The sequence below is a fragment of the Barbus barbus genome (assembly GCF_936440315.1).
Source record: "Barbus barbus genome assembly, chromosome: 48".
Classification (NCBI taxonomy): Eukaryota; Metazoa; Chordata; class Actinopteri; order Cypriniformes; family Cyprinidae; genus Barbus; species Barbus barbus.
This window is the reverse complement of record NC_136726.1, coordinates 11,792,582-11,814,011: the sequence shown is the minus strand read 5'-3', so window position 1 is coordinate 11,814,011 and position 21,430 is coordinate 11,792,582. Positions and strand designations below refer to the sequence as shown.

At 36.4% G+C, this 21,430-nt stretch overlaps 1 protein-coding gene across 1 annotated transcript in view; it reads right to left on the bottom strand.

The window, feature by feature from the left end:
* The window catches only part of LOC306866763 (carbohydrate sulfotransferase 8-like), a 65,199-nt gene that overhangs the window by 30,066 nt on the left and 13,703 nt on the right, over positions 1-21,430 (bottom strand). The window contains exon 2 of the mRNA XM_079412102.1: positions 13,788-13,996. Coding sequence (XP_079268228.1) covers positions 13,788-13,962 — 175 coding nt within the window. The 5' untranslated portion in view covers positions 13,963-13,996. The remainder of the gene's footprint in view (positions 1-13,787; positions 13,997-21,430) is intronic.

The following is a 21,430-nucleotide window of genomic DNA, read 5'->3' as shown; positions in this document are numbered from 1 at the left end:
ATTTTAAATGTGACGGCCTCCATGCCCACTGCTTTGAGTGGGTTTGACAGAACGCTTCACAAAACCATTAACAGTCTTTCTTTGCTTCCATTGCCATGGTTTGTGCTTTTCCTAATTTCTTCATCAATGAGTCTTTTCTTGAGGTTAAAAGGACATGTGAGAGGCAGTGGCTGTATGTAGGAGAGTTGCATTGAGCTGGTTTTATGCTGATTTGAGATTGCAGATATTTTGTTGAGAAATTAATAAATACAAGCCAAGTACAAATTTGAGATCTCCTTGAAAAAAGTGCTTCACCTCTGGAGACAATGAAAGCATTGTTTGCAGTTTGTGAAGTGAAAAAAAAAACTGTTTGGAGACAGATGCAACTAGTTTGGCTATTCGGCCAAAAAAAGACCCACAGATCCCCATGGTGAATGAGCTAACAAATGCCAAAACTAACATTTCTCCACATCTGACAAATACGAGGGAACTGAGAAAATGTACTAGTTTTAAGTTGTGTGTGTATATCATTTAATATTATATCAAAATATTAATCCGATCAGCTGACGGGTCCACGCTCCTCAAGGACCGCCACAAGATTCTTGCCCGTTGGGCAAATCATTTCGAGAGTCTCTTCAACCACACCAACCCTGCTGACCCACATATCCTTGATAATCTGCCAGACCTGCCACCAATCATGCACTTGGACACCCCACCACTTTACTCTGAACTCCGGCAACCCATTGCAGGGCTGAAGAACAACAAATACGCTGGACCTGACAGAATCCCTGCAGAGGTTTTCAAACACGGAGGATACATCCTCACGCGCCGTCTGCACCTCCTGATCCAAAACATTAGGGAACATGGGACCTTCCAACAGGACTGGAAGGATGCTAACATCGTGGTTATCTACAAGCAGAAAGGAGACAGAGCAGTCTGCGGTAACAGCCGCGGGATATCTCTCCTCTCCATCGCAGGGAAACTCCTGGCCAAGATCATGCTCAGCAGATTGGTTGAGCACATCTCAGAAGCTGTGTGCTTCCGGAAACTCAGTGTGGCTTCCGGAAGTCCAGATCCACGACAGACATGGTTTTTGTCTTGAGACAGCTGCTGGAGAAGAGCCGAGAACAGCACAAAGACCTTTACGTAGTCTTCATCGACCTTAGTAAGGCTTTTGACACCATCAACCATGAGCTGCTCTGGAAATACCTCTTGGATGGAAGTACCATGCAAGTTTCTCAGCATCCTACAGCAGCTGCGTGATGGGATGCAAGCCAGAGTGCTCATGGGAGAACTCCAGTCTGAGTCTTTCAAGGTAAACGTTGGGGTGAAGCAAGGCTGTGTCTTGGCTCTGGTGCTCTTTAACATCCTCCTCTCTGCCATCACCTGCCTCTTCCATCATGTCATGGGGCATGAAGACGGTATCCATGTGGAATACCGACTTGACGGTAGCCTCTTCAACATCCATCGACTCCAGGCCCGCACAAAGACAAAGACCAGCCAAATCTGTGAGCTTCAGTATGCGGATGACTGTGCCGTCTTAGCCTACAGCCCGGATTCTATGCAGCACGCCCTTAATACAATATCCAGTCTGTATCAATCTTTTGGCCTACAGGTTAACACTCAAAAAACCAAGGTCATGTCCCTTCTCTCCACCCCCGCCCCCCCCACACCCCCCAGTTTTCATATAAATGGTGTTCCACTTAAAAGAGCGGACCACTTCACCTACCCCGGCTCCACTTTGTCCTCATGCTGCTCCTTTGACACAGAAATACACACCTGGATAAATAAAGCCTCATCATCTTTTGGACGCCTACGCAGCAGGGTTTTTGAAAACCGTAACCTGAAGGTCAGTACCAAGGTCGCTGTTTACAACGCGGTATGTCTCTCCACTCTGCTTTATGGGGCTGAGTCATGGACCCCATAACGCCAGCACATCACCAACCTAGAGGCCTTCCATATCCGCTGCCTACAGAAGAGCGAACATTCCCCTTACGCAGCTCGACTCTCTGGCACTTGACAGGTCAGCCTGGCAGGTCACCTGTGCCACTGCAGTCTCTCAAATACACCAAACCAACCAAGAACGACGATCCGAGAGACGCATCAAGAGACACCAGTGGGCGGCTGGTACCCCCCTGGTATCTGGTTTCCCTTGCTCCATCTGTGGAAGAGTGTGTGGCTCAAGGATCGGACTCGACGCCCACGTGAAGTGGCACCAGCGGCAACATCGCTGAAGCCACCCCCATCCCTGGAGCAAGCGTCATAATCGAACACGATGGACAGCTAAACGATTTATTATGTATATATAAATACACACACATGCATGTATATTAAAGAAAAATATGTTACGTTTATATATGAAATATATCACACATGTAACGTTATACATGTAAATATTTTCAATATATATATATATATATATATATATATATATATATATATATATATATATATTATATGTGTGTATTTATATATACATAATAAATAAACAGTACACATACATATATTATGTAAACAAAAACTTTTATTTTGGATGTGATTAATAGTGATTAATCATTTGACAACACTAATATATATATATATATATATATATATATATATATATATATATATATATATATATATATATATATATAATAAATATAATATATATTAAATATATTATGTATTAGTTTAATATTTATTTTTTCATAATAATAGTAACAGTAATATCCTAAAAACCTTTTTGTTTCATATTAGTGACAAACAGCACAGGTCTCTGTGTCAATCGCAGAATCAAGTAAGTCTCTCATCTGTCACAAAAACATGAATGATAAATTGATAAATTTTCCACTACCGAATTTGATTTAAAGGGTTACTCCACCCCAAAATGAAAATTTTGTCATAATCACTTACCCCCATGTGATCCAAACCCGTAAAAGCTTTGTTCGTCTTCGGAACACAATTTAAGATATTTTGGATGAAAACCGGGAGGCTTGTGACTGTCCCATTGACTGCCAAATAAATAACACTGTCCGCCCAGAAAAGTATGACAGACATCGTCAAAATAGTCCATCTTCCATCAGTGGTTCAATCTGAATTTTATGAAGCAACAAGAATACTTTTTGTATGCAAAGAAAATAAAAATTCTGACTATATTCAACAATTTGCACCTGTGGCGCAGCTAACACAGAGCAGCGTACGCAGCTTGCGTCCAGCGTATATTCTCCAAAATGGCGCTGCGGTGACGCGGATGAGATGAATTGTTGAATAACGGGTTTGGAATGACATGGGGGTAAGTGATTAATGACAAAATTTTCATTTTGGGGTGGAGTAACCCTTTCAAATAAATTAAGTTGCAGCTCCTAATAAAGCTTTCTTTCACAATTACCACTCTCTTACACTGAATTAACTCTACACACACAAAATATACACACATAATTGGATTTGGAATCTCATAATCAGGTTTATCTAGATATAATTACGTAATGTTATCAGAATTGTGAGGATGTGAGCCATGTGTAGATCTGAGAGACAGTTGCTTCAAAGCACCGGAGCAGCCTAATGCAAGTATGTATTCATATTCTCAGGCCGCAGACTCCTCTGAAACCTGACTGTGGAGTAGTCCACTCTGCGTGAACTCTAATTAAACTAAGATGCTCCGGTGAGACCTTCCCATGCAGAGACATGTTTGTGTGTTGATCTGGGATGCTGGAGATTTTAACACACCTCTCACCTCTCTGAGTTTTGAACCTTGGGGAAAGAATGTAATCTACAGCCTCACACATCTGAAGTAGAAAGGATGAAAATGCTATCAAGTCACATGATATGTCTCACAGTTTCATCTTGGCTGAAAGGGATAGTTCAGCCAAAAATTAAAATTCTGTCATCCTTTACTAACCCTCATGTTGTTTCAAACATGTATAGCTTTAAACAAAAGTTTGTTTCCTCAGATATTGCCAGGTCGCATTGGAATGAGTGCATTTATGAAAGGAATGACATGTGATTTTCCACTGAGAAACATTTCTAATAATCCTGACCTCCTGAGCTGAGGCTTATTAATTATAGAACCATGAAAGAAACTAAGTGAAACTCATTTAGTTTAGCAAGTATCAAAAACTTCACATCATGTCATAATTTTTTCTAAACTCATAAGTTAAAGGACTTGAAGACAACATTATATCTCCTTTTTCACAAAGAAATTCAAAGGTTTGGAGCTACATGAGGCAAGTCAAACAACACACTGTTAATAGCATTTTTTATAAATAATTAATTTGAATATTTATAAATATACTGTATATATGTATATATTAATATAAATAAAATATTTAAATAAATGATAAAAATAAATCACCTTTATTTATATAGTGGTGTGCACTTATTGGATCAAAAATATAGTAAAGCAGTAATTTTGCAAAAAACAAAAAAAAATTAAATATTGTATTCTATTTGAATATATTTTCCAAAATAATATATTTCTGTGATGGCAAACAAAAAAAATTAAATAAACGTCTTTACAGTCAGTTTTGAACAATCCTTGATTCCTTGCTGAATAAAAGTATTTCTAAATGTAAGTATTATCAAAAACAAAAAGTATTTTTTCATCTTTGATGAATATAAAGTTCAACGGCATTTATTTTAAATAGATTTTAAATGCATCATACAACTGTCTGTTACTTTTATCAATTTAGTGCATCCTTGCTGAATAGAAGTATTCAATCTTTATAATATGAAAAAACTTTATATTATGGAAATATTTATAGAAACTTGTATGCAATACATGATGCAATGTTTTTGTATGTGTCTCACTAACATATTAGGTATTCACTTATGACACTCTTCAGGCTGATGCTTATGTGTCAAAGGTTAAGCACTCATCAAATTATTGACAATAATGACACCCTAAATGGGAAGTGGAGTTTGTTATTGTTCTGCAGAGGTGGGATTAAAGTTGACTTGAATAATTGCTCCAAATTGCCTTGTAAATCTAGCAGGGCTCTAAACGAGTATTGATCTTGTTTAAGTGGTGTGCAAAGTGAGCTCAACGGCAATCAAATTAGGTGGGGGGGAACGGTCGGAAATGCATGTGCTATGATGTAGTTCTTTATAATCCCATTGACTGCAATAGACCGTCTGAAAGCAATACAATTGATTGACCTGTGACCGATCACATCCCTTTTTTTTGGTATCTGAGAACTCTTGCTCAGGCACTTTGCAACGGTATCACTGTAACTCTGTTGTAATTACTTCATAATGGAGTGTCCATCATGGTACACCTGATAATTGTGAATAGGGCTAAAAGGTTCAGACTGGACTTCCTAAAGCACAGTATTAAATGTCTGGGTTTAGGAAATGTCAGTTTGCTTCCTCTCTGCATAAAACACCATGTCCCCATCTAGGTAAGAATACACATGGTGCATTATAATTTCTCTACATTTCGTTAAACACATCAACAAAGTCTAAGGAAACAATCCTTAGATCCTTTTAGCAAGACATCAAATTAAACAAGTGTTGAAAGCTGTAAGTGGATGATTAAGACCGAATTCTTATGTAATTCATTCTCTTTCATGCTCAAGAAGACAGTCTTAATGAACAGAGATATGCCCTCTCCAGGGCCTGTCACATTTCTTTCCGAGTTCTGTTGGCCCATATTCCAACACTCAAAATTCTCCACTAGTTTTTTCACCAACCGTCTCATTGCTGAAAGTGTTGTGTAATGCATCGCTGCTGATGTATCTGAATGAAAACAATCGATCATTGTACTGGCGAGTGTATGATAACCACTGACTGTAACTGCTCTGAAATAAATGCTAGTGTTATACAGTAGGACTGGAGAGTCATATGAAAGTTAATAAGAGTCACAGACAGTCCATCCACTGCGTCTTTTGAATGGCTGTGAATGTCGGAATGTGCTTTTTGGGTCCAGACAGTGTACACTGTAAAAAATTTACATTTACAAAAATTGGGGAAATTGACAAATAAACATTGGCTCAACAAATTGCTTCCCAAAAATTACCCCAAAACAAAAAAATACATTGTGCTAATTTTAGCTGAAGGTCTGAAGTTAAAGTTAAAAATATATATTTACCGAACATATTAAATTGTTTTCAGCCAATTTATCAAGCATAAGTGAAAAATCTGTTTTGGCCCAACAAGCCTTGCAGCAAAAACGAGTGTGCGCATGCGCATGAGAGAATCGTACTGGATTAAAATTCCTGTGTGCGGGAGAGCGAGAGATGCTTAGCAGCGACGAAACGAAACATCATTTCCAGACGGATTTTCATCTATAAAGTTACGGTGAGTACTGAACTGTATTTATTAAGTCCTCTTTAGGTTAAATAGAGTGCAACTGTCAGTAATTTCGACAAAAAAACGTAAAACATGGGCATTACATTACCGCCTCAGACAAGTAGTTTTCCGAATTATCCAGGTTTATACTTGAGGACACGGTAGCAGTACATTTTACGTGTATTACATTGTATTTTTTGCAGATTAAGTGTGAATTCACGCCTTTACTGGTGTTTATTTCGCAGAATAATGTAACAGTGAATTCACATCTTTAAATTAACTTACTGGTGTCGTGTTGGCGTTTATAACTCAATTTAGCCCATGCTGATCCCTCGTTTACTTAAAGTTACTATTTATTTAACTAAATTATTTTATGTCACTTTATAATAACGATATTAAATGTATAAGACACAATGAATACGTTTCTGCTATAAATATAAATGTTTTTCCCCTCAGTGAACCCACCATTGCTAGGCCTGCATGAACACGCGAGGCACCATTTAGTGAAGAACACTAACGTAACGTTACGACTTGAACAGTGAGTATTAACGAATTCTTATTGAATATATGTTTATTCTACATTAGTGTCAAATACTATTAGCTTGTAAATGTGATTAGCCTAGACACATTGCTGGTCTGCTGAGCCTTTGAAATTGGCGCTCAAAGTTTATACATGCCCCTTGCAGAATATGCAAAATGTTAATAACTTGATAAAGTTATTAACATTTTGCATATTCTGCAAGGGGCATGTACATTTATAAACTTTGAGCGAAAATAAGAGAGATGAAGAAAATTTGCATGTTATTGTTTAATTAATGGCAGCGGCTATTTACACTAAGTGTAAATAGCGATAGATGCTATTTACACTCGGTGTAAATAGCAATTAGACGCTATTTACACCAAGTGCAAATAGCATATTTTTTTAGTGACAGATGCTATTTACACCAAGTGCAAATAGCAATAGATTCTATTTACACTGTTAAAATAGCAAGATTTTGTGCTATTTATACTACTTATTGCAAATAGTGGTAATTATCTGCACCTCAGTATTGTAGTACATTATAAAACAGTACGCAATAATAACATACTGAGTGTAAATTATAATTTTAATTCAAATTTATTAAATGGATGCCACCTTATTGGGACAATAAAGCACTCCCTACACCTACCTGATACTTTATTTTCAATTTTTTGATTATTTCCTTCATTTTTATTGAACATAAATGACTTTCTGATGCGATATGAGATTTGAAAAGGGAGAAAAAAATGTTTGGCAAAAAGTGGGCTCGAACTCGGGTCGCTCACGTCAAAAAGCATGCGCCTTACCATCTACGCCACTGAAACTGATATTGAGCTAGCTTCTTTTCTTAATGTTGACTAACGCAATCACACGTTAGTGGGCGGAGTTAGTGTAAATAGCCTTTGCCAACAAGATGGGCTATTTGCACTTAGTGTAAATAGACACTCCGTTAATTAATACTGTCACGAATAAGCTATTTCACATAACAGATGTTTATATATTTTCCACAAGACAAAGTAATAACTGAATTTATGAAAAAAGTCCCAGTTCAAAAGTTTACATACCCTTGAATCTTAATAATCTGTTGTTTCCTGGATTATTTGCGACTGTTTTATATTTTGTGATAGTTGTTCATTAGTCCCTCATTGATCCCAAGCAGTTCAACTGCCTGTTGTTCTTCAGAAAAATCCTCCAGCTCCTTTTTTATATTTGAATCCTTTTCAACAGTGACTGTATGATTTTGAGATCCGTCTTTTTACACTGATGACAACTAGGGGACTCATACATAACTATTATATAAGGTGAAAACATTCACTGATGCTCAAGAAGGGGGGGTGTAAATTTTTTGAATTGGATGATCAGGGTAAATTGTACTTATTTCATCTTCTGAGTAACGTTTAATTATTTATGTAACTTCTTCAGTGCAGTACCAAATGAAAAAAATATGATCTTTAGACAAAATAAGAAAAATTAACACATCATCCTGTTCAAAATTTTACACTACCCAGCTCTTAATGCATTGTGTTGCCTTCTGGAGCATCAGTAAATGTTTACACCTTTTGTAATTGCTGTCTATGAGTCCCTCAATTATCTTCAATGTGAAAAGATGGATCTCAAAATTGTACAATCCCTGTTGGAAAGGGTTCAAATATGCAGAAGACACCGGAAAAACCAAATAATGTGCAGGAGCTGGAGGATTTTTCTGAAGAACAGCAGTTGAACTGCTCAGGACCAATGAGGAACTTGTGAACAACCATCACAAAACAGAACAACAGTCGTGGATCATACAGCAAACAACACAGATTATTAAGATTCAAGGGTATGTAAACTTTTTAAAAGGGTACTTTTTATGAATTAATTTATTATTTTGTTTTGTGGAGTATATAGAAACATCTGTCATGTGAAATAGCTTATTCGGGACAGCATTAAATAAACAATAACATTCAATTTCTATGATCCCTTTTATTTTGTCAAAATTATTAACATTTAGCATATTCTGCAAGGGGTGTGTAAATTTGAGCACAACTGTATATAGGATAACAACGCAATTTGGTTTCGGTTTCATTGCTTTCTGAATATGACCGTTACATCGTAGCACATACACAGATTATATATTTATATATATGGCATCCATCTACGTGCTTGGAGCGGTCCAATGGGGCGTCTATATATATATGTATGGTTTTAACAGTTTCAAAATACTGTTTAGACCTGAAAATCTATGTGGCTTAATTTTGAAGTACCCACATTCCCACATAGATTGAAGAAATGCTATTTTAAAAGGTCTTTTTGAAATGAAGAGTTAATTTGCAAATCCGATAACTCGAATACAGGTAATTTACGACTTAATATTGACATTGCTATGTTGTTGTTGTTTTTATACAGAGTACAGAGCCATTGGAGAACCACACAACTGAAATGAAGATGGAAGAGCCCACCTCAAGAGCCCAGTCAAGTACTCAGGATGTCTCCGTTGTGCTGGAAGAGGAGGTGGTATTTGACAACTTGGGAGACTTTGTAAAGGCATTCATTGTACTCTTTGGATTGGTGTATGCATTCAATATGAAGTACAACAAGGACTTAAAATACAATTTTGAGTTGATTCAGAAGGTGTTTTTAAACCTTGGCACTGAGTGCAGCAAAAAAGTTCAAGCTCTTAGGTCCAAATTATTGGGAATCTAGGTGATGAAACCCTTAGGGGAGAAGTAAGCTCAAAGTACTTTTTTTTTGGTAGTGTAAGATGCAGTTTTACAAGCTAAAAGTACTGCTTCTGAGAATGGTTCAATTCAAGTGAAATTACACTGAAGAATAGATGACGTTACCTCCCCAGTTAACTTAAATTTATGCTGTTTTGACACTTAAAAATGCATAAGTGTATTTGATGTTTAATATTTAAACTGTTAAGATGCCGTTTCATGAGCTCAAATATGAGCCCCGTGTGTTTTTGTACCTTACATTTATAAATGTTTACATGTTTAATATTTTAATTAGTTCAAACTTTGTGAGTTAAGATTACCTTTTTTCACTTTTGTAAAGTGTTGGATGCAGTTTCAAGAGCTCATTTTTCTTTGTTTTTGTTTTTTGCATCTCTGTAAACATTTGTAAAAACATGTTTAATATGTGAAGTAAGATGTGGTTTCATGAGCTTAAAGTGAGAATGTTAGTTAATATGTGTAAATTGTGAGAGTGGTAGAATTTGTAAAATTACTCTAAACTGGGTGAAATAACCACGCCATTATGTAAATTTGGTGTGTGTGTTTTTTTTATGTGAATGTACATGTGTTTAAACAGTTAAGATGCGGTTTCATGAGCTCAGGTGACGTTGCACTAACTGCTGGTTGAAGTAACCCCAGACAAATTACCTTTTATGGTGTTTTTGCACATGTTTGTAAGCGTTTTAATTTATAAGATGCAATTCTTAATCTTTGTTTATCTTGTAAGAATTAATGTATGATTTTATGTATGGCTATATTGTGTTAAATGTTAATATGTTTGTCATTTTAAGGTATTTTGCACAATATTGTGTTGTAGATTTAATTAAAAGTATTAAAATGTGGCAGTGTTTAGTATCATGTAATGCATTTATTTTTATTTTTTTTCATTTGGGACAATGGGGAATAAGCCATTCAGTAAAGTTGCTTTAGCTATATAAATTGGCCAATGGACATTTTTAAATTAGGCAAAACCAAAAAAGTATACTGGTACTATTTAAAATATTCAATTGGGCCAATAACATGCTTTGGTAGATTTAATGTTTTTCCATTTGGCTCAACACATTATTTCTCATTGAGCCAATGTCAACTGACTGTTGCCATAAGTGAAAAAAATCAATTTGCCAAATTTCAATGTTTAAAAATTGGGCCAATGGAAAATGTTAAATGTTACCAGTCACTAGAAAATTTTGAGTTGGGCAAATTTTGAATTTTTTACAGTGTATTTAAACAGTTTCTACAGTAGCAGAGGGGACTAATGGGGTCATGCTAATGCTAATGCTAATGCCCACCAAAATTTAACCCCTTAGATTTTATAAATCTACCAGGAGACCAAGTTATGTTTACAAAGAGCCAATCATCAAAACTAGTTCTGCAAGACTAAAGTTAAAATCAGATTACACTGAGAATAGACTGCAGGAACCAGGGGTTTGCAAACCCCAGAGGGCTACTGGGGAGTCTGCTGAAAATTTGAAAAATACAAAAATTACTAAATGCAAATAAGTACACAAATATATCTCAATTTAAAATGTTTCTTTTTGGCAAAAGTTACACTACCTTACAATAGAATTGTAGATAATATTTTATTAATTAATTTCTTTAGTGCAATGGCAAATGAAAGTGAATAAGTGAGTATTTATACAATTAAGTATTTTTCAGGATTCTCTGATGAACAGAAAGTACAATTATTTTGTCATAAATCATAATCACATCATAAATGTCTTTACTGTCATTTTTGATCAATTCAGTGCATCCTAGCTAAATAAAAGTATTAATTTATTTTCCAAAAACACATTTCAATATGGTTAAAAATAGTTTATGAAAACTTTTTTTAATTAATAATTTAATTAATTAATCATTTAATAAAAGCAATAACTATAAAAACTGTCAAAGTGGAAAAAATGTAGGCCTTTTGACCTGGGTTTGAATTAGAAGTAAACTTTAAAGTTTATTAATAATATGACTCTATATTATCTGAAAAATGCCAGTCACCGCCAGCATTTTTGATAATTTTCATCAAAATTTCATGACCCCCAGAATATTTTGTTGTATGCATATGTGAACATGCAATACATCAAAATAAAGAACAGAGCCAAAAGTTTTATTCTATCTTCAAGCATTATTTTTATCAACACTTGAATGTAGGTAAGTTTCATAAAAAAAGCAACATTTTGAGCATTTTTATCAAATAATGCATCATATTCAGTACAATGATCAAAGCATTGCAGTAGATCGCTTCCATCAGCACCCTCAAAGCTTGCACAGTCCTTTGCCACTTCACTCGGTAACATTTGGCAGTTTTCATTTACATGCTGTATATTGTTGATGATCGCATTATTTTTCATATGCATCTGATTACAAATGAGATCGCTCGTTTTTGCATCAGTTTCTGTGTCTTCCTCGTCTGTGTTTTTGGGACTCGTTCAGGAGATGCTTAATAGCACTCCCTAGCGTATAACAGTGAGAATGTGGAAACCCAGAAAATTCAGTGTTTGGCGGGAAAAGAGTTCAGTAATATACATTTATTTTATATTGTATTTTGCTAAAGTATCTGCTTGACCCCAATATCATTTTTAACATATATAGCTAAGTTTAGCAGATATATAAAAAAAATTATTCTCTTATAAAATGGAAAAACCCATACGCTGGTCTTGGGCTTTGGCTTGGTGGGTTTTATAATTTTTTTTTTTTTTTTTTTTTTTTTTTTTTTCCTCTAGTATTACTTCAGGATGGTTTGACGGTTTTATAGCTTTTTAAGGTTCTCTATGGTTATATTTATGCTATCTGTATAATCTATGATACACTCTGAAGTATGCTTGATGTTATTTTAATTTCTTTTATGTTCCTTTTGTATGTTTTAATAATAATTGTCAATAAAAAATTGTTCAAAAAAAAAAAATAAAATGGAAAAACCCCACAAGCCCTCAACAGACGAAATACCTCTGTGCCAAAACTTAGTTTGAACCACAGTTTCGCTGCCAATGATTCATGGTCCACAGAGACAGCTGTCATTGACTGGGCGGATAGGATCAGAGGGTATGGAGAGACAGATCAATCAGCGCAGGAGAGATGAAACTGAATAGACTCCCTTTCCAGGGCACTATTGAACTGTTATTTAGCTTCCCCACCAATGACTGCTTACACAATCCCTCAGTCAATAGTAACGTAAGATTCAATCATCTCAGGTTAGTCATTCCCTAATTAGATTCTAATGCGCTAAAGTGCTCTACTTTTTTGGCAACAAACATCTCAAATGTAATGCATTTAGGGAAGTTCTATGTAAATTGTGTGTGTCTTGTCAAGCATTTAAGCTCGAGGCTCATGTAAATGTTCATTTACTTAGGATGTGTGGGGAATGCTATGTCAGGAAACACAACTCATGAACAGTTTACTGTAAAAGACGGTTTATATGTATTAAAATGATTTTTTTCTATTAAAATTGAACTTGACTGTGTCCCTGTGGGAGTTACTACAATAAAAAGAATGCATGCGTCGTCATAAACTCAATTTAAAATCGTTTCTCAGCAAATCAATTTGATTTAAAATGAAAAGGTTAAATACTGCATCAACAAATCAGCAGCGAGGTTGACAGGCAAATTTCCTTTAAGACCTTCTGTAGTTTTTCATTGACCCACATTTCCCAATATCTCCCCCGCGTCTTTCGCAATCAGTATAATATCATTCTCATGAGCTTCCGCGCTCAGCTAACAATTGTCCTCTGTAGCTAGATGGAAACAGACAATATTAGCAGCTTTTGATGGCTCTGCAGGGAAGACACAGTGAGTTTTAAAGCCCACTTCACCACATGCTAGCACTTCAAATAAACCGAAAAATGGCAGTAATCAAACACAGCATTAGCTCTTGCAGAACACAACTGTGGTGTACACTGGGATTTCACCATGCCTTATATCCTATAAAGGATAACTTATTAATCCATATTAACTTTTAGCTTCAAGGAGATGATTTAATATTCTGATTTTTAAAAGATTTCTACATGTAGTATTTTTTTTTATTATTTGTCACATGTCTATTATGTTTTGGTTGTGTTGGATAAATTTATTTACCACAAGTGTTATGAGATTCCTCCAATTAATCACAATAAATATTTTAATTTAGATAAATCAAAATTAAAATGTAGTTATTGGATTCCTCTGATTTATCTCTGTTGAACTTTGTTCATTTGTTCATATAACTATTTTTACATTCATAAAAGCACTTAATTTTGAGGCATGATCACATGAAACATATTTTGACAATCATTTTTACAGTGTGAACACTTTCTTCAAAAATGAGTCACATGTTAGACAGACCTTGGTTTTGTTGCTGGAGTGTCTCTGTGAGGTCCTGTAGGTGCAGCAGAAGAAGACCTCCAGCGCCTAACAGCAGCAGGAACCAAAAGAAGCAGGGGAGTCTCATGACCGTTGATCGCAGGGACCTCCTTCTGCCTCCACAACTGGCCTCCAGCACCTTACACTCTACCCACATCACGGCCTGTGACGCACGGCCCTGACGGTGGGACCTACACATCCACACACACACAAACACAGAAAAAAACACAGTACCTTAGCAACCGAGAAAGTCTTTACTGCTTTATTTCTGCAAGACGAGCTAGACAGCAAGCTTAGGGTCAGGAACTAGAATTTTTAGGGTACTTTTTGAACAACTTGCAACACCCAGAAAACTACAGTGGCGAGTTTTGTATGCGCAAGCAGGACTCACATTTTCTCAGAAAATGAAAAAAAAAAATCTAGTTAATTCTGCTGTTGGGAACTATTGAAAACTTTTATTAGTTTCAGTCACTTAAAAATTGAAAAGGACAATGGACCGTCTGCATTTGTGAATTTTTATTTCTGTATGTCGTATACCACACTGTGCATGCATTTATATAAATAGCGTGTTGTGTTTTCGCAGATTTATCTGATGAATATTCTGCTGACTGCAGGGTCCCATTTCCCACAAGAGCGAATGCAGGCAGAGAATAAGAAAGAGAGAAAGGGAGGCACAGTTGTGTGTCGAGTGTGTGCCAGGTTTGCTGCTCTCAGCAGGTGAGAGCAGCATAAGGAATCATGTTCTCCGAGCCTATAGGGACCTGAAGCCTACACGAAACATCTTGCCCTGCCTGTTCCACGTGTATCCTCTACACTCTGTGAGATTAGACTGCCTGACTCAACCGACCCACACAAACATACATTCTTATTACAAACATTCATCATAGAATGTGCCTCGCAGAGCTTAACACCAAACAAATCTGGTGCACTGAGGAAGAAATTATAGACTGATGTGAATTAATTTGCTTTTAACATTATTAATAGGACTGTGCATAACAACATTAAATGGCATTTTTGTGCAAATAGACTGCAAAATAGGACCTTTTTTGACAAATAGCATAAGGAAGTGCTTAACCTTAAGAAAATGACTGAAGTGAACTACAGGAGGTCAAACATGGGACATGTCTATATATATATATGCATATGTATGTAAGTGAGGCCCTCTGAAATGGGACAAAAATTTTAACTGGTCCCATGTCATCAGAATAAATCAAAGCCAAGCAATTACAGAAATTATTTGTAGCATTGTAAAAATGTAGCTTCATTTGCTTTGCAAAGTCATTTTCATTTGCTTCAAAGCATTTTCCATTCAGCACTTAAATGTAAGTGCCACATTTTCCACTGTAAAACCGAACACCAAGCCTTTGCCAGATGGAAACTGGCCTTATCATCTTCCCACATCAAAACACCAAAATTGCAGCTTGATGTGTACAATCGCATCTTTGCAGGCAATCACGGCTGAGGTGATGGGGGTTAGACTTCTTTAACAACATCTTTGAGTAAAAAAACCCCGCGTGCACCTGCTCCTTCATTGACGCCCCCTTTCCTTTTATCTGGGCTTGATTGCTTTTCCCTGGATTGCCCCACTTCCCCCATTACCCCAGTCCCAGGATATTGCTGATCCATGACCTGTATGATAGCTGGATTTAAAAAGGTCTTGAGTAGCACAAGGAAACCTGTGGATGTAATCTAGAGCTGCTCTCCTCACTAGAGCCAGAGGATTTTCTTCTAATGAAAGCAGCTCTCTCACCAGATGCTACCCTGCCTTTTAAGATCTTAGATTTGACATCCACTTGTGATTATACTTCTAATTCAAACCCAGGTCAAAAGGCCTACATTTTTCCACTTTGACAGTTTTTATAATTATTGCTTTTATTAAGCAAGATCACTGTTGATGCAACTGTTGTATTTGCCCATTAGTCAGACTCTAATTTTCATGTGAAATATGGAAATTAGATGGTTGGATCATTTTAAAGTTATTCTTTGAATTAGTCACTCTAAAGAAGTTTTATTCTAATTACCATTTGACCAAAAAAGAAGGGGTTTCAAGCTCAGTTGAGGGTTCAGAGAAAAGTAAAATAAAATAAAATACTAAAAATAATCTAATTAGATTTTTTTTGCCTTCTAAAAATTGGTTAATCTATCAGAGATTAATCACAATTACTTTGAGCTCAAATTTAAAGTAGCAATGAAAAAAAACAACAACAACATCAATAGAAACTAAATATTTTTCCAAATTATATTTTATACATAAGTATATTTTTTATTATAGAGGGATCATTTTGGGGTGTTCACCACATCAGAAAGTTTGAAATCGCCTTAATCCTCTGGTTTTGTTCATTTGGGGCTCACACTTGTGTTGTTTGTGGTCAAAACTGAACAAACACCCGAAATGTAACTTTTTTCATTTTCAGTAAAATCAATGTAATATATTTTTGTTCCATAATATTTTTTCTTTTGTATTTTGAGAGAATTTCATGGTACTAATTAATATTTATGTAATAATTATGATAAATATATTCCCATTGAAAAAAAAAAAAAAAAAAAAAGATTTTGATATTACTTTTCAATTATGGCAGTATTTCATGTTAAAATAGAGACAATGCCTTTAAAATGAATTTTTTTAAGTAAGATTAGTGCCATCTGGTAAAAACAGAAAAACATCTGCAATTCCATGGTTTAGCCACTAGATTCCTATATAAAAGGCTTATAAACGCTCTAGTGATTTTTAGGCATAAAGACTTATTTTTATTAAGTTGCATTTTCACATTTCTGTGTGTAATAGAGGGTTGTGTGTGTGTGTGTATCTGTGAATGTTTGTGTCTGTTTGATGTTTTAATGTGTAACCCTTTCCTTGTTGTCTGTGTTTGACTGCATTATTGGCCGAATTATTGATTTTATTTCATGCATATGCAGAAACATGCTTTTTGTTACAGTCACACTAGTTCATATACACTCACCTAAAGGATTATTAGGAACACCATACTAATACTGTGTTTGACCCCCTTTTGCCTTCAGAACTGCCTTAATTCTACGTGGCATTGATTCAACAAGGTACTGAAAGCATTCTTTAGAAATGTTGGCCCATATTGATAGGATAGCATCTTGCAGTTGATGGAGATTTGTGGGATGCACATCCAGGGCACGAAGCTCCCGTTCCACCACATCCCAAAGATGCTCTATTGGGTTGAGAGCTGGTGACTGTGGGGGCCATTTTAGTACAGTGAACTCATTGTCATGTTCAAGAAACCAATTTGAAATGATTCGAGCTTTGTGACATGGTGCATTATCCTGCTGGAAGTAGCCATCAGAGGATGGGTACATGGTGGTCATAAAGGGATGGACATGGTCAGAAACAATGCTCAGGTAGGCCGTGGCACTTAAACAATGCCCAATTGGCACTAAGGGGCCTAAAGTGTGCCAAGAAAACATCCCCCACACCATTACACCACCACCACCAGCCTGCACAGTGGTAACAAGGCATGATAGATCCATGTTCTCATTCTGTTTACGCCAAATTCTGACTCTACCATCTGAATGTCTCAACAGAAATCGAGACTCATCAGACCAGGCAACATTTTTCCAGTCTTCAACCGTCCAATTTTGGTGAGCTCGTGCAAATTGTAGCCTCTTTTTCCTATTTGTAGTGGAGATGAGTGGTACCCGGTGGGGTCTTCTGCTGTTGTAGCCCATCCGCCTCAAGGTTGTGCGTGTTGTGGCTTCACAAATGCTTTGCTGCATACCTCGGTTGTAACGAGTGGTTATTTCAGTCAAAGTTGCTCTTCTATCAGCTTGAATCAGTCGGCCCATTCTCCTCTGACCTCTAGCATCAACAAGGCATTTTCGCCCACAGGACTCTCGCATACTGGATGTTTTTCCCTTTTCACACCATTCTTTGTAAACCCTAGAAATGGTTGTGTGTGAAAATCCCAGTAACTGAGCAGATTGTGAAATACTCAGACCGGCCCGTCTGGCACCAACAACCATGCCACGCTCAAAATTGCTTAAATCACCTTTCCTTCCCATTCTGACATTCAGTTTGGAGTTCAGGAGATTGTCTTGACCAGGACCACACCCCTAAATGCATTGAAGCAACTGCCATGTGATTGGTTGATTAGATAATTGCATTAATGAGAAATTGAACAGGTGTTCCTAATAATCCTTTAGGTGAGTGTATGTGTGTCTTTGGGGGGTGGGCAGAGTGTGTCTATTTTGCACTCTTGATATTTTAGAGTCTCTTTTACTGTACACTGCATCGTGAATGATTTGTAGATTGTACACAAACAATTCTCAGAATTTTCGTATTTTTGCGTATTTCCCATTCATTTCCAATGGCGGTCATTTTTGACCGTGAACAACACAAGTGTGACTATTTTTTTATGGCCATTTAGCTTTTTCGAATCAAGTCCACAATTTTTTTTGTGGTCACATAGCAGCTGCCACAAAAGTCACCAAGTTTTGTACCATTCTGATGAAGTAGCGATTTTTAAAAATTTGAAACTTTTTTTTTTTCAGTCTAAAATTAAGGGTTAAGTAAAGTGAGTGAAAAAGAAAAGTCATTTCAGAGGCAGAGCAAGTTATTATATTTTGATGAAAGATCAAAAATCAAACATTTCTCTTAACATGCACCTATTATGCAATTAGACCAGGAACATGTATAAAGAGTAAATAGGGTCCATTTGGATTGTTCTGTCATTATCTGAAGTCATATGATAATGCTAATAACTGTGTATAGTAATTCAGGTACAGCACAGTGGCTGGTTTCAATCATGTTTGATTGCAGTTTGATGGAAATTTGGAAGTTGTAACCACAAGACCAGATGTGCGCAATTACCCATCATAAATTAAATCTGTGTATTTACCTTAACAGACAACATCAAATTTGTCTCACTTGTCTGGACAGCTGTTAATTACAAAAGATGCAAGGTTGTGTAGATGTAATACGGACAGAAAATTGAGTTCTGCAAAAGATTAGTTCCTGGTAAAGGTAAGTTAAAAAGAGCATTGACTCTTAAACTACTGGTGTAGTTTAATCCAATCCAAGCTTCTGTATGCTGTGTAGTGTCACATTAACATTCATTACAGTGACAGATGGAGGACATACTCGCAAATCAATACCCCTGTAAGCTCCCCACCGTCTCTCTCCCCCACTCCCACTCCACGTCCTTCCTTGCCGAACACACATTCATCATTACTCTGAATATTATAACTCACTTTTGCAATTATTACCCTGTTGAATCAGTACTCTGAAATTAGAAATGATTAAAAACATTGATCCAGTTTAAAACATTCAAACACAGCAACCATATTGCATTGATTTGTCAACATAATCTGTGTAATCTTATTAAAAAAGCAGCATTTATCTCCATAAGCTTTTTTGAATAATAATTCCCTTTCCGAGGTAAAAGTCATTTGATGATTCTCTGTGCTCAGGTAGTTTTGTTCAGAGGACTGGCACTGCATGACTGGGATTTGTCCAGTAATTTAAATAACCACAGAGAGACTAAACAAAATTTGCTATCTGTGATAAATTATATGATTAATAAATTCAATTCAAGTTGTCAAATCAAGTTTTTCTATATGTAATTAAAACTAGGGATGCACAATATTATCGGACTGGTATCGGAATTGGCCGATAATGGCTTTAAATGTAAATATCGGCATTGGCCCGATAAGAGGATTACATTAGCTCACATGTGCTCAGGGTGTGCTAGTGATTAGATCACATCAGCAGTGTGGCTCATTCTTGAAGCAAAGTTTTGTCTGAATGATGATTAGATTCACTCTTTTGGATTGCTGCATTTAATCTGTGAAAGCACATACAGAATGATGCGTTCGGTGTGTGATAGAGTAAACGGTAATAGCACGTGCAGCGACAGCTTCCCCCAGGTCCTAACGCCCGTTCAGTAAGGAGTTTTAATCCTTAGGTGGTGCTGTTGGCCTACTTCTAATTAAATTAAAAGTAAAATAGCTTACACAAGTAACATTTAGACTGTGTTTCTGATTAAATAAAGTAGTAATTGATGTCATAAAATAATGGGTATGTTTTGATTTAATGGTCAGACACTATAGCTTGGAAGGAAAAAAAAAAAAATAAAAATCACAAACATGATACTTGTAAATTAAATAAATTTTATATACACTCACTGGCCACTTTATTAGGTACACCTTGCTAGTACCGGGTTGGACCCCCTTTTGCTTTCAGAACTGCCTTAATTCTTCGTGTCATAGATTCAACAAGGTGTTGGAAACATTCCTCAGAGATTTTGGTCCATATTGACATGATAGCATCACACAGTTGCTGCAGATTTGTCGGCTGCACATCCATGATGCGAATCTCCCGTTCCACCACATCCCAAAGGTGCTCTATTGGATTGCTCAATTGGTACTAAGGGGACCAATGTGTGCCAAGAAAATATCTCCCACACCATTACACCACCAGCCTGAACCGTTGAGACAAGGTTCTTTACTCCAAATTCTGACCCTACCATCTGAATGTTGCAGCAGAAATCGAGACTCATCAGGCAATGAGGCAATTTTCCAATCTTCTATTGTCCAATTTTGGTGAGCCTGTGCGAATTGTAGCCTCCATTTCCTGTTCGTAGCTGACAGGAGCTGCACCCAGTGTGGTCTTCTGCTGCTATAGCCCATCTACTTCAGGGTTCGACGTGTTGTGCGTTCAGAGATGGTATTCTGCATACCTTGGTTGTAACGAGTGGTTATTTGAGTTACTGTTGCCTTTCTATCATCTCTAACCAGTCTGCCCAATCTCCTCTGACCTCTGACATCAACAAGGCATTTTCGTCCACACAACTGCCGCTCACTGGATAACAATGGAATTGTTTTTCGGACAATTCTCTGTAAACCCTAGAGATGTGCGTGAAAATCCCAGTAGATCAGCAGTTTTTGAAATACTCAGACCAGCCCGTCTGGCACCAACAACCGTTCCACGTTCAAAGTCACGTTAATTCCCTTTCTTCCCCATTCTGATGCTCGGTTTGAACTTCAGCAAGTCATCTTCACCACGTCTAGATGCCTAAATGCATTGAGTTGCTGCCATGTGATTGGCCGATTAGCAATTTGTGTTACCAAGCAATTTAACAGGTGTACCTAATGAAGTGGCCGGTGAGTGTATACTGATTTATTCATTAATATGTAATATGTTTTAATTTTTAAACAAATCATAAGCTCTATAAGATTTTCAGAATTTTTACAACTCTTTTGGTATAGACCATCTACAAATGTTAAATCTTATAAATAAAATAAAATGTTAGGGTTAACACAGTATCTTTCTGGGGGGGAAAATGCAGCGATTGATATAGTTTATTTATAGTTATTTTCAAAGCTTCAATGTGCTGTCAAAAAACCTTCATTATGGTTTATTTCATTCTAACAAATAAGTTCTTGTTAAAAACTAACCAAAATTACAAATATTTTGCTTATAATTTCTGCACAGGAGAGACTTGGTATTGTTTCTAAACAAAAAGGAAATATATCGGTATCAGTAAGTGGTTTGGAAAATATCGTCACATCGGATATTGGCAAAAATCCAATATCGTGCATCCCTAATTAAAATCTATAATTAAACAATATAATTACTGATCATCAAAAATTGTTTCTTAAGC